The sequence below is a fragment of the Diuraphis noxia genome, unplaced genomic scaffold (assembly GCF_037042655.1).
Source record: "Diuraphis noxia isolate RWA-SAM2 unplaced genomic scaffold, SU_Dnox_SAM2 contig0001, whole genome shotgun sequence".
Taxonomy (NCBI): Eukaryota; Metazoa; Arthropoda; class Insecta; order Hemiptera; family Aphididae; genus Diuraphis; species Diuraphis noxia.
The window spans coordinates 56,029,966-56,044,476 of record NW_028301711.1 but is presented as its reverse complement, the minus strand read 5'-3'; the positions used below and the strand labels follow the sequence as shown (position 1 = coordinate 56,044,476).

Sequence of the window (14,511 nt, the reverse complement as noted above, 5' to 3'; positions counted from 1 at the left end):
GCATGAAAAAAATTGTCTGTGTAATTTTCATATAATTGTATGCAATTTCCTGTAGTAAAGGGTCTTTTGGAATTTCAACATATTTTAATATAATATATATAATTATATATTTTGTTTTGCGAATACTTAAAATTTAAGTTATTGAACGGCAACTGTCAATCCTTTACTCCGTAGTCTGGAAAAGCTGTTAGGAAAATTATACTTTTATTTTATTCAAATATAATTTAATTTGTTAAAGATGAAAACTAATGACATTAAAAAAAAAAAAAATGTGTAATATACTTATAAATGAAAAGTGTCATAATAGGTTTTTCTTTCACTTATATGAAATAAAAATTCTTCTTAAAGTGGTTTGAAAATATGTTATCGGCCAACTAAAATTGTTTAATTGATGTTCATTTTTGTTTATATGAATTTTTAGTTTATAAATATTCAACTCCATAAATCAACTATTTCAGATTTTTATTTTATTATTTTGAATTTAGTGGCAAGTGATGATAAAGTATTTAGAATGAGTACAATTGTATACATGACGTGACAATTTAACATCTATACCTATACTTATACTATGATGTAGTTATGCCCACAGCATATAACACTCTTAAATGAAATGGATTGGAAGTATAATTTATTTTAGTTTACAATTCAGTGAATGGTGTTAACAAAAATTAAAAACCAAAAATGCAAAATATTTGTGTTTGCGTTTGTACAACTATATCGAAAATATAATTCTATCAATTATAAGGCTTCCAAATTAGAGACTGCATCAACATTGTTGCCATTATAATATTATGTCAGAGACATGGCGTAATAATCACTATAGGAATTTTATTTAGAATAACGAAGGCGATCAAGTTCCTTTTATATTGTATTAAATATGCGTAATATAACATTATATGAACTATGCCAAGATGTTTGATCCTCGCAGATTGCTCATACGCATTTAAATTCTTTGCATTTTAATAGACCTATAGATCTACTTTGCGACAAGGTTAACAATTATACATAACCGATTTTAGTTTGAATTAATTTTAGTTTTATGTAAGTATTGTAAGTCAACATTATTACACATATTAATATATAAGTCATGCGTATTAAAATATAATAATATTATGTGTTTATGGTATAATATATATATAGGTACAAAGTGATTCGCCAACCATGAGTACTGCTATTTCATGCAATAATGCAGTTATTTAAAATATAGTTTTTGGAATTTTTAAATAAAATTAAATACTACACCTTAAAATTCTTGAGATTTTTTTGTATTAACTACTCATAGTGTCTCCTGTACTCCTGTGGAGAACTTCAGAGTTCAGATTTTAAAATGTAACCATTCCCCATTACTTTTTATTTGTGAATTATTCAGTGCATATTTTATACTGTTTTCACCGATTTAAAAAAATTTACGTATCATAATAAAAATGTGTACTAGTATAGTTTTTGACTTTGTGTTCTAATTTCTTAGAATAATAGGTTCATGTTAATGTGTTTATAAGGTATGGAAGCTATGGTGATTTGAAAACTTTTGTCATTAATATTAATCTATCAATATCAATAATTGACTCCCGGTTTCTAATAATGCCCCAATATTATAATACACCACAATAAATTATAACTCTAAATACACTGTATTTAATGTATCATAACTACGAACAATAAATAAATACAAATCAATAACATAAGTTAACATTCATTACTATTGTAATGGAAACTAACGGACGGATAAACAGCCACAACGGGCTTAAAAGATGTACAGAACACATGTTTAGAAACCTAAAATATATCTGTTAAGTAATAAGTAGGGCTCGAATTTTAAAAGATAAATGCTTCTTTTTATATATTCAAGATAGAAATCTAATTTTTATACTTAAATTCGTTTCACGTCAATCTGATTTAAATAAAACAATTTAATTTTGCTTTTTTGGCTTTTTTTTACTTATTCTAACTGTGGAATTTTTATATATCTGTTATGTTATAAAAATAAATAAAAATGTTTATTTACTTAATAAGAAATGTGAAAACCCGGAATAATGACCGTGACCGTACCATTAGTGCGAAACGTCCTTAAATGTATATATTATCGATCTACAGATAGCTTATGGGTCGATAGTTTATCGACTATTACATATAGTCTGTAGAACCTATGTTCAGTAGGTACTCGTATAACATCGATATCGACATGTTCAAAATGTAAGTATTATATTGCTTTATAGTGTTATAATTTATTAAAATGCCAAAAGTCAAAAAGAAAGCATTTAAAAAAAAAATAGTGTTAGAATTTGGTGAAGAATTTTTACAAACAGATGGATCGATTTTATATTGCAAACTTTGTGAAACAAAAGTGTGACATGGAAAAAATATAATATACAACAGTATGTATGGATAGAAAAACATTTTAAAGCTGTTAAAAGACATGAAAATGAAAAGTATGCATTACTTCAACCATTTTTACAACAATTTAGTAGTCTGTCGTCAGATTTTAATGCCGAAGTATGTTAAACATTGGTAGCTGCAAATATTCCAATGAATAAGCTAAAAAATAAACTTTTTCGCGAATTTTTAGCAAAATATTGCAAACAAACTATTCCTGATGAGACAAAATTACATAAAGAATATTTTAATTCATGCTATGAAAATACATTGGCAAAAATTCGTGATACAATAACAAATCAAAAATTATGAGTGTCTATTGATGAGACTACGGACTCTGTACGTCGAAATGTTGCAAATGTAATAGTGGACACATTACAACCACAAAATCCAAGTAATATGTTCGTTATTCACACAGAATACTTGGAGAAAAGAATTATAGTACAATATTCCAACTATTCGATAAAGCTATGCATATTATATTGTGGGGAAATGGTGTAAAACATAACGATGTTTTGCTATTTGTCTGAGATGTGGCACCTTATATGAAATAAGCTGGTGATTGTATGAAAGCGCTTTACCAAAAACTCATACATGTGACTTACTTGGCACATGCAGGTCACAATGTTTGCGAAGAAGTACATGCACACTATCAATATGTAGATCAGTTAATTGGAGGAATGAAAAAAAAAAGTTTTTAAAATGTCCCAAACGTACAGCAATCTTTAATGAGAAATGACCAGAATTGCCAAATCCACCAAGACTAATAACGACCAGATGGGGGCACATGGGTAAAAGGCGTCCAGTATTATTGCAAACATTTTAATGAATTAAAAAGTGTAATTGAAGACTTCGAAGAAGAATTTCAATGTGTTAAAGTAGTGATACAACTATTTCAAAATGTATCTCTTCAATCAAATATTGTGTATATTTCAACCAACTTTGGATTTTTACCAGATATTATTACAACATTAGAGCCTAGAGGGAAAAGGTAACGTTATTACAACAAATAATAATAATTTGCAATTTTTATAAAAACATTTAAACTTAGTTTTATTGAATTATGTAATTATGTTAGATTTTTAGCATCTATATACGAACTGCTTATATCTTATATTATAACAAAATAGTAAAACGAAAATATTATTCAATTTATTGTGAACATTCGTATCGGATATCAAAATATCAGTGAAAACATTTCCATAGGTTAGGATAGTTCCAAAACATGTTTAATTAATAAAGAATAAATTACCACATACATAAATATTGAATGCTATTTTACAAACCAAATATTTTTGAATACGTAATTAATACACATGTTAATCTAAAACTTAAATTAAAAGCATATTTAGATACTTAATCTTTGATTGATTGCACTTGAGAAATTACTTAGTTGGATGTGTGAGGTCTTATAGACCTTATAGACCATTGTTTAGTTTTTAATCAATTTTATAATTTAGATTATACATTTATTTTAATTGTACAAACTTGATTTATATAAAACAAATCAAATTTTTAACATATTTTTTTATAAAGTTTTATAAAATTATAACTGTACGAGGATAATAAACCGGTTACCGTTACAGTGTAATGATATATACATTTTAAATAGCTTTTAAGTTTTATACTAAACTTCTTACTATCCAGAAAGCGTCTACGTATCATGGGTCAAAAAGACAAAAGCTAAATATAGTAGTTTTTATATAATATTTACAAAAATATTTCGGTGCATACTACTTGCGTCCGAAATAATTAACACTAGGTAAGTTGCGTCCCCCAAAAAAAGGTTCAAAAAGGGTCATAGCCTATTTGCGTCCCGGTATACCTTTTTAGACAGCCTAGATGCGTCCATAGCCTATTACAAACTAATGAGTAGATTAATTGCTTATGAGTAATAGGTCATTATGCATGGTTAAAAAAATGTTTATTAATTATATGCATTTGATTATATTCATTACATTATCACATCATATTTAAAAAAATAAAATTATACAAACTATTAATAGATTATGAAAATACAAGTTAAAAGAATTATGCATACCTATTTAAAAAAATATTTTATTATAAAATCGTCAATTGTCAATTTATTAAAGCTATAATCAAATTAAATATATGCATTTTTAACTACAACATAAAAAGACATAAATTATAAATTACTGAATTAAAACAAGGTTGGTTGAAATTTGAGTGAAACGTTTTTTAAATATATAAAAGCAGAATTGGTTTTTTCTCTGAATTTTTTTATTTCTTTGTTTAAGTAGTCAATTTTTTGGGTTTTTTTTTTTCTATATTCTTTTTTAGGTGTATTTATGCTATTCATTAACACATAAGTATTAATTTGAAATGATTTTAAAACATCGATAAATTGATAAATATTTGGATGGTTTGAGTAAAAGGATGAATTAAATTTGGAATGAAAACCACAAGCACTGTATAACGGGACGACTGGACGAGTGAACTTGTACTGAGAAATGTACAGCACCGTGCAAAATACTTTATGTTATTTTGATCAATCATAATGATATAAGATATACCTATCAAATGGTGACAATCAGACATCTCCTAGTAATCAATTTTATTACACTAACCCGCTGTAATGATATTAACATTTGTATTAGTGGGAAAATGCTGATAATATTTTACTGTTCGTCGTAGACATTTCATGGACAATTTACACATATTATTGTAACGCTTAGTCCCCCTTTTTCGGGGACGCAAGTAGTATGCAGCCAAATATTTTGTTACAAATTTACTTAACGGAATTTACAGTTATGGGATGTTTGGTTATTTTTAAATTATACAAATTATAATATAATATAATATTATTATGCTAATACTATACATATAATAGATATAATATTATATAAGCAACATTTTATTTATAATAGGTAGTACCTCTTACGTACATTCTATCATGCTTTACAAATAACATGCATTAGATGCATTTTAAAAATCTCATTTCACCCTTTTTTTTTCTTTTTTTTTTTTTGAGCAATTGAAATGTAAAAAAAACTTTTCACACTTCAGTTAGCCAAGCTCAGTTTTATTTACCATTTTTCGAATATTATTTCAAAAACATTTACTAGGTTTACGATGAAGTAAAATGTTTATATATATATATATATATATATATTACAATTTTATTAATACAAGTTTTCGAAATTAACATTATTTAAAAAAAGGTAATGATAGTATAATGCTGAAAAAATATTTTAATTAAATAATATGATATAAAAATCACATGAAAGATAAATTTATTATAAGACCGAAAAAGTGTTATAAAATAAAATTTATTTTTGACCAAGGAATTTCATGTCAAAAAGCTATCTGTGTATAATTATTTTATTTTCGTATGTTACAGACTTATTCCCACATACATCGATGGCAACGGGGATGATGGTTCAGTGATGTTTTGGATTTTAGATCTTATTGAATACTCGATGTATTTTGCAACTATATACTTACTCAAGAGAGTAATAATATTATTGGATTTGTTTTGAAAACGAAATAAACGCATTACGATAAATGTCTGTATCTACCTGCACTTTGCACTTAAAAAAGTTTTTCCAAACGAGAAATTGTAGGACATAAAAATTTAAGGGGTATATAAATCACAGTAAATTTCGTTTTTATTTATTATTTAATTTCGAAAGACGTCATCCTTGTTATAACGGCACATTCGCGTTATTACTAAAGAAGTAGACACAATATTTCATGGTTAATATTGTGCCACAAAATTCATTTAAAATTTAACCTTACAAAAATCAAATGTCACAAAGTTAATTAATTGTGTACATATTTCATATTATTAAACGTAATTGGAACACGCTATGGCTGAAATGCAATAGCCACACATCTTGAATATTCGTGTGAACCTCTAATTTTATAATTTATTTATTTTGTTTATGCTTATCACATCAATATCTGCGTAGGTATTAGATCAACATGATAATTAATTTATAAATAAGTTAAGAAAACAAATATAATTGTATATATATATATATATATATCATAAGAGTTGCAGACGTAAAGAATTATTCGAATTATTCGTCGTATCCGTCGAGTGTACAATCTATTAAATATATAATATACAATTATAATTAGGTACTAGCAGATTGTTTTTAAAGTACCTACTGTAAAGAAAATAAATAAAAATCAGATATTTAAATAATTATTACTATAGGTAATTCCTGTTCCTCTAATCATATGGTTCATATCACAGTAATAAAATCTTCGTAGGTAGTCCATCAGAACTTAAGCCATTTCAGACACTTACTTATTAGTGTCCAATCTGTCGTCTCCCAAATAGTGGCGTTGACTTATTTTGCACATAATCATAGGTACATGATGCAATATACAACGATATTTTTACTTATTACAAACAGCACGATACTTTTAAAACAACATTTTTATCGAATTCGATATCTATTTGCACAGTGTTGATGACAAATCAATAATCCTTAATATGAAAATATATAGCTCAATATGAAAATCTCCTTGATACTTTAAATTGTAATATACTAACATAGGTACTATCCAGTGGCCACCAACATTTGGATCGATGGGTGACTAATCATCATTATGAATATCAGTTTAAGAGAAAATACGATCATCGTGGATATTTACTATTCCGAAAAAAAATTTAATTTATTTTATTTAGTACTATAAAAAAAGGTATGATGCATAAAGCAGGAATAATAAACACAAATATTTGGCACTTGAAGAATTTTTCGATGTTATGAGATACAAAAAAAAAAAAAAAAACAGGCGAACTAACTCTAATATAATTTTGAGTTCAGCGACGAAAAATTTACATAGATAAGACATGCGTATAAATTACAAAAATGCATATTACTATTATTTATAGGTGGATAATATTATTTTTATATCAATAACAAATTGCTGTCAACTTTTAAGATAACTTTCCCATTAAATCAAATCCACTTATGAGTTTTTCAAAAAATAAATTCCTGATGTTCAGACCGTAAAACTTAATTTTTAAAATATATTAACATTATAAATGATAATTTATCATAAATACATTTTTTAAATAGCGAGTACTTAAATACTATACCTAAATACAAATTAGTACGCCTACTGATAATTTAATAATAATAATTACCAATTACTAATTATTTATAAATAATAATAACCGGCTAAACGCCTTTGTGTTTCAAATTATAATAGCAACATTTTGAAAGTTTTAACACCAACAAGCTTTTATTTGGGTGTAAATATTTGTACCGCTGGACTAAAAAGTCTTTCAAAATATGACTAGAGTAGTGTTATATCACTAAAAAAAATCATTCAAGACAATAATAATAATAATAGTAGAGTGACTATTTCTTCTTTGAATGACAACAAAAAATTAAAAAAATACACTTGTAAGTTAATAATGTTTAAATTTTCAATATTAATTTGAATATAATGAGTCATATAAGTTATACGATTTGGGTAGATTATTTTTATTGTGTAAACTGGAATACAATAAATTTATTAAAGCTATCACTCTCTTCAATTTCTCCATAGGCTTTGTTATGTAAAATTTTAAAATAATTAAACATAAAAAATAACATTAACATAGTCCTAATAACTAACCTATCTAGCTATATTGTGAATTAGTTTATGGAGATAAATATTTTCAGTTATATTATTCTATAGTTATGCGGCTAATGAAATAAAGCTGTGTAAAAAAAATTTATTTTATAAATAGATTTCTTGGTACACAAATGGGGTCATCTCGATAATTGATTCCTTAATTAGTTATGAATAATTTTATTTCACTTTTATTAATAATTAGGTTTGGTGGGTGGGGTCACGTTGACACAAGAGCAATAATTATTAGTGGATGGTAATAATACTAATTATATTACTGATATTTAAAATAGTTGCTTTATAAATAAAAAAGAAAAGTTCACGCAACCATTGGTGTTAGGGTATACCTAACTGAGTTATGTAAATAAATATGTTCTTAAACAACCGAAAATGTATACCTACACTATTACATAATTCTGATCGGAACATGTTGTTATATTTTAGGCATTTTGCGTAAATACATGTATAATAACACAGAATTACTGGCATAGATATGTTAAATTTGTTTATGCATAGATTAATTTATGTTTATAATTTTTGTTGAAAAATACTCATTTATTTATTAATTCAAATTTCACGCGTTTTTATCTTCGAAATACTAATTTATAAATATTGGTAACGCTTTTCACAGAATAGTTAAAAAAAAAAATATATTTTTAATTATTGTATGATGATTTTTTTATGTTTTAAATAAAATGTATCTGACTATGGTTCCAGATTCTTAGCGAAGTGTTGAATGTATTGATTTTATAATAAGGTGTGTTTGTTTGGTTTTTTTTTTAATAATGTATGCTTTTTTCCGTTTGAACACCTTTTGAAGCAGTAAAAATGGAATGATTTCAACATCGAGGATGGTTTCTATTAGACAATTGGATTAAGTTGGATTGTTTGGTGGTAAAAAGTACGTTAAAGTTCTAAGTATTTTCACAATAACTGGATAAAAAAAAAAACAGAAAAAAATAAGAAGAAATTGAAATTTTTCTCTAAACTAATTTTTTTTTTTTTTTTAACTCAAAAATAAATTACTAAAAGACATGCAATTTTCGTAAAATGTGTAATTTTCAAAATATAGATAGGTATTAGTTTTTTTTTTGCTATTTTAAATAATTAACTTGTTATGGTTTTTTTATTTTGATTTATGCATGAAGCAATTTTTATAGAAGGTAAAAAAGCTTGAAAATTTATTTCAAGGTTCCTAATAAGTTTTTCACTAAAATTTAAAAAAACGAAACTTACAATTATTTATTTGCAACTATAGTTTTAATTTTAATGAAATTGAAAATTATTCACAAGTATAAAAACGATATCATCAATCATTTTTCTTAATTGTTGTAATTAAAAATCAAATAACTTAGATACCTACTCGAACATATTACTAAATATTTAAAAAAGTGTTTTCCATGCATGTTTAGTTTTTAAAAATATTTTTACTGTTTAAAAAATATTTAAAATGTTAATTTTTATTCATTGAACTTTGATATAAAATAGTTTGTTTGGTCAAGGACTCTCTCAAGTTGTTGTATTAGTTAGGTAGGTATCAAAAATATTAAAGATAAACACGATTTTCTGTTTAAATATGCATTTGAAGTTTGTTATAATCATGAATGTTTTCCAATTATTTTATAATGAAAAATATATTGAGTTATAAATTTGTAAAGCTAATGTTTAAAAATATAACACAATGTTCCTTAAAAGTAATATAATTATTGAATTAAAAAATCTGAAAAATGGAAAATATTTTTTTTCATAGACATTTGAAGTTTTAATGTTGACAAAATTTAATTTTTAAGAAAGAACAATTATCACAGTTATTGTCTTCATGTTTTTAATTCGAATATTAGATTTATCGTATGGATTTAAATGTTGTACACATACCAATATATTATATATACACTTATCGAAATTTTAAAATTCAATGTTGCTAAGTAAATTATTATTTCTTTTCCTCACTGGTCAGCCTGTAATTCAAAGATTGTGGTTTACAATCTTATTAAATTGTTGCTCCTAAACTCTGTCTTTTTACCAATATGGTAATAAATCAGAAAAATAAGAATAAGAATCAGTTTAAACATTTACATTTGTCTTTCTTAAAAAACAAATTTATCTATTAATAAGTATATATGATATTATTATATATCACTGTTCATCGTTTTCCGTTGCTGGTATTCTTATCATGACTGAAGTAACTTCATCATTGTCCATGTCTATGTGTGTATAAAGCTTGACAATCTTATCAAAACTGTCGAAAATGAACTTAAAACATATTTTTATGTACTGGGAGTTAATTATTGAATTTATCGCTTGATAAGCTGCAACAGCTTTCCTCCTATACACGTTAGAGGTCAAGGCTTTTTTAAACCATAGACTAACTGATATAAGAGACGTTGTGAGTTCCTTAAGCGTTTCGGTAAGTGATTCTGTTTGTTTCAGTGGAATGACAGAACTCGAAGATTTCGATACCGATTCCGAGTTAGTTTGCTCAACAGAATATATTGATCTCGACCGGGATTTTACACTGACTTGCAACGATTTTTTTGATAACGATTGAGTTGATGGCTCAACTATGGAATCATTTTTCTTCAACGATTCAGATTGTTCCTTAACAACCTTTGGTATAAAAACTGTTGAATTCTTGCTATCTTCTGTATTTGTTCCGATCGACATTGTCTGACGAGTGCTTAATGCACATAATGCGTTCACTTCTAATGCCTCAAAACTATAAAAAAACAAAATATCAATGTAATCATACAAAAATTCTATAAAATAATAACAAACAGTAAAATATTAAAGTGTAGACCTTTTAGCCCCCCTCCCCCTTAGATTTGCTCATGGATTTGAACTTACTCGTAGGCCATTCGTGCTCGGCGTAACTTGGCCAACATTCCGGTCATCCGTACGGTGGCTGTTTTGAGGCGCTTGTCCATTGGATCCAGTTGTTCGGCCTTGAACTTTTGCAAAAGGTTTATCAACATTTGGATCCTTACCACAGGCGGCACGGTCTCGAAAATCAGCCGTCGGACTGCATTCGACCAATAGTCGTTTTCTCCATCAGCGTCGACAACTGTAACTACCGGCGGATTTTGACGATGTAGCTCTCTGGCAATCGCAGCGGACACCAAGTCATTTCTAATCACCAAAATGACGATCCCCACAAATAGCGCCCCCGCGACAATATACGATAGAGATGACAAGATTGCCAGTACAATAGTGTAGATCATCCCTGTAGTAATGACTAGTTGTTAAAATTGTTGATATTAACGTTAAAATGATTGTATAACATAGGTGTACCTATGTACTTTCTACATCATATTATATATTAAGTGATTTAAATAATGTCATTAAAATGCCATGTACCAATATGACTAGTTAAGTTTAAAGGTAACCACAATGATTGCCCAAATTTGGGTAACAACTAATATAGATCACTAAGTAGGTAGCTATTTACTTATCATTGCAAATTACTAAAAAAAAACATGTCAAACAACACTAGTTCAATGGTTAAAAATACGCAGTATTTGCACCATTTAAGGAGCTTGATACCAACAATAGTAGTTTTAAAAATATCATAATTAAATATAAAATTATGATTCATTTAAAGTTATTCAAGCTCTTTATATGTTAGTCAATTAAATAAAAAATGTTTATATGTAAAAAGGTTAGCCTTTTTTGATGTCCCGTTTTAGTTAATCTAAAATCTATTAATCTCTATTATTATGTATGTATGTAATATATTTAATTTTATAAAATGGCACAATTGCAACTTAAAAACTGGGGGTAGGTACTTATGTTACATTTTTTCCAGTTAGTTTCATATGACCATGGATTACACACCGAATAACACCGTAATCCATATCATCCTCGTTCAATAATCTCAAGTGTAATAATTACTTTATACTATAAATATACCCTTAATAAAATTGAAATAAAAAGTAATTAACTATCAATGACGTAAATGATGATGGAACTGATTTTTAAACTGCAGGTTCAGAACACTCATATACGCGTTTACAACTGTATATAAATAATATGTATACAATTTAAAAAAATAGTATATGATTTTCATTTCAATAAAAAAAATATTAATATAATATGAGTAACTTCATTACTTGTAAATAATACTTATTTATAAATAATTATATATCTAAGTTGATATATTTTAGAATAAAATTCTTACATAATATCTGTAAATTAATATTAATAAATGGATATAGGACATTTTCATGAAACAAAATTATGTATGCAATTATGTGCAAATGGCATAGAAAAAATTTAATAAAATAGGACCGATTGGGTACGCAAATTGTTAGTCTAACCTAACCTATCGACGATTTAAGTTACGGTTTTTAGAAAAAATCAGTTACGTATACTATGTCTGTTCAATACCTACTTATCAGTCATGACCAGTAAAAAGTTAACAACGTACAAGGAATTGTGTTTTAATTAGATTTATAACCTTATGATATGCTAATTAATAATTATTTTGTATTTATGAAAATGTTTTCAATGATTAATTGGTCTTTGACTAGTGATTACTTTTAATTATAAGATAGCGATACCGACAGATTTTTCGTAGGACATGTTTGTCAATATAATGTTAGAATAAATCAAAGAATTGACTTCAAGTTAATGATACACCTACTTGAATGCCTTATATGACCATAAGGCTTTCGATTTAAACACACGCTGCACTTATAGAGTTGATGACAGTCACATACTATAGGTAAAATGATTTTAAAATTAATAAAAATAATGAATTTAAAGTATAATAAAATAGTAATTAAACAAATGTTTAATTGATATTCTATTATTTTGAATCTAATATTAATAAACAATAAATATTTGGGTTGTCAAGGGAAATGTTTTAAAAAAATCAAATAATGTAGTCAGTCACCCATTACATAGTACACCTTTACATGTACATACTAGTACATATTATTATTTATATTTGCAATATTTTTCTGTAAGCGTGTTCCTATATGAACTCTTCCTAAACAGCTGAACCGATTTTGATGAAATATTTTGTATGTATTTGGGAAAGTTCCATGATTGGTCTGAATTTATAATTGGGCTAGTAAGGTCCAACCTGAAGAAATGCTTCAACAAGGATTTTGGATTTATGATGGAAGTTTTGTTTAAAAACGGTTGGTACCCATTTGGGTACGTGGTCAAGGCACGACATGCTTTCAAATTTAAATTTATTCTAAAAATACACAAAAACGACTCCTAAAAAAATTATCTACATAATATTTCATTTAAAAATGGCTCACTTTGGTGCAAAACAAAATTAATTAAAAGAAATTACGTCGCTACTTCAACGATAAAATAATTAAATAACACTTCAGTAGTTACCGAAAGTAAAAGAGCAGATACACTAACGAAAGAATTATCAACACTATTCATACCACTCAATCTCACCACCACCACTGCATCTTAAAATGGTCACAGAGTTATTATTTTCTTCATTACCTATAGTCTTAATAACAGCTGAAATCAAGGAGATAATAAAAAAAATTGGCCAATAGGAAATCTCTCGGCAGCGATCTTATAACCCACAGAGTAATCAAAAACCTACCGACTAAAACAATGATACATCTTATTCATATAATATATAATATATATACTTAAACCTGTAGGTAAACTACCCGATAACCCATCCTCAAACTCATCCATAAGTCTTATACTAGTTCTAGATAAAATCCAAATCCAAGAAAAAAATATTACTAAAACACCTTTCTCTCATAATTAAAGAAAACAAAAACTTATCCAACTTCCAATGTGGTTTTCGCGTGAACCATTCCACAACTTGCAAGTTGAGCTGAGTCATTGTCAGAATCTCAACTACCCTTATCTTTAACAATTTAAATTATGCAGATCATACTGCACTTCTATCAACACCTGCAGATCATATCACTGCAAGCCTTCAACTACAATTATTACACATAGCTACTCTTTCTGAATGGTTCACAAAACGGTAAGTTAAAATCAACGAATTAAAATCTTCCTTTGTCATATTTCGGTCCCATAACTAATCTTTGATTGATATTCGACAGACTTCTAACATAGTCATGTAATCTCAAGAACAAACGCAAAAAGCTCAACTCAAAACTTCACCTACTAAAACCACTTATCCACTCAAACCTAACTTTACCCCTTAAACTTAATAACTTATACTATATGAAATTCTTCTACAACTACTCTGGGTGTGCGGAGTAGTAATATGGGGCTCTGCTAAAACATTAAATAAGAGAAATATCCAAGCCTTCCAGAATATCTCCTGTCATATAATCACTAAATCTGATCTGTCCCTATGGCCTATACAACAAATACTTTCATTAAAAACTACAATCTAACCACTACCAGCTCATCAAGGATCTTGCAATACCAGCGCTACCCAATTAGATGCCTCAAGCGGAACGGGTTATTATGTAGTTAGCTCCAAAATAATTAATCTGATAACAGGAATATAGCAATGTTCGACGTTTTTAAGGGAATATTTAAAATCGCTAATAATTCTATTTAAAAAACTTTTCAATAGTTCTTTTG

General features: G+C 27.0%; 2 protein-coding genes across 5 annotated transcripts in view; one reads left to right on the top strand and one right to left on the bottom strand.

Moving 5' to 3' along the window:
• LOC149060975 (uncharacterized) overlaps positions 1-5,899 on the top strand; it is a 28,533-nt gene extending 22,634 nt beyond the window's left edge. For all 4 annotated transcript variants that reach the window (XM_089216295.1, XM_089216294.1, XM_089216296.1 and 1 more), the window contains exon 4: positions 5,735-5,899. In XM_089216295.1, the coding sequence (XP_089072421.1) occupies positions 5,735-5,873 (139 nt within the window). In that variant the 3' untranslated portion in view covers positions 5,874-5,899. The remainder of the gene's footprint in view (positions 1-5,734) is intronic.
• A 4,205-nt stretch (positions 5,900-10,104) lies between these two features.
• Positions 10,105-11,261, bottom strand: LOC107164022 (uncharacterized). Its single transcript, XM_015511689.2, has 2 exons — positions 10,813-11,261; positions 10,105-10,684 (listed from the first exon to the last, which is right to left on the bottom strand). Exons 1-2 carry the CDS (start codon positions 11,184-11,186, stop codon positions 10,105-10,107), a joined length of 954 nt encoding a protein of 317 aa, XP_015367175.2. The 5' UTR covers positions 11,187-11,261.
• Between the last annotated feature and the right edge of the window lie 3,250 nt (positions 11,262-14,511).

Bases quoted from the DNA above. Each gene is read 5' to 3' on its own strand.
- LOC107164022 (XM_015511689.2), bottom strand. From the start codon at position 11,186: ATGATCTACACTATTGTACTGGCAATCTTGTCATCTCTATCGTATATT. The intron at 10,685-10,812 runs GTAAGTTCAAAT...GTTTTTTTATAG, and splicing joins CGAGCACGAATGGCCTACGA to TTTTGAGGCATTAGAAGTGA.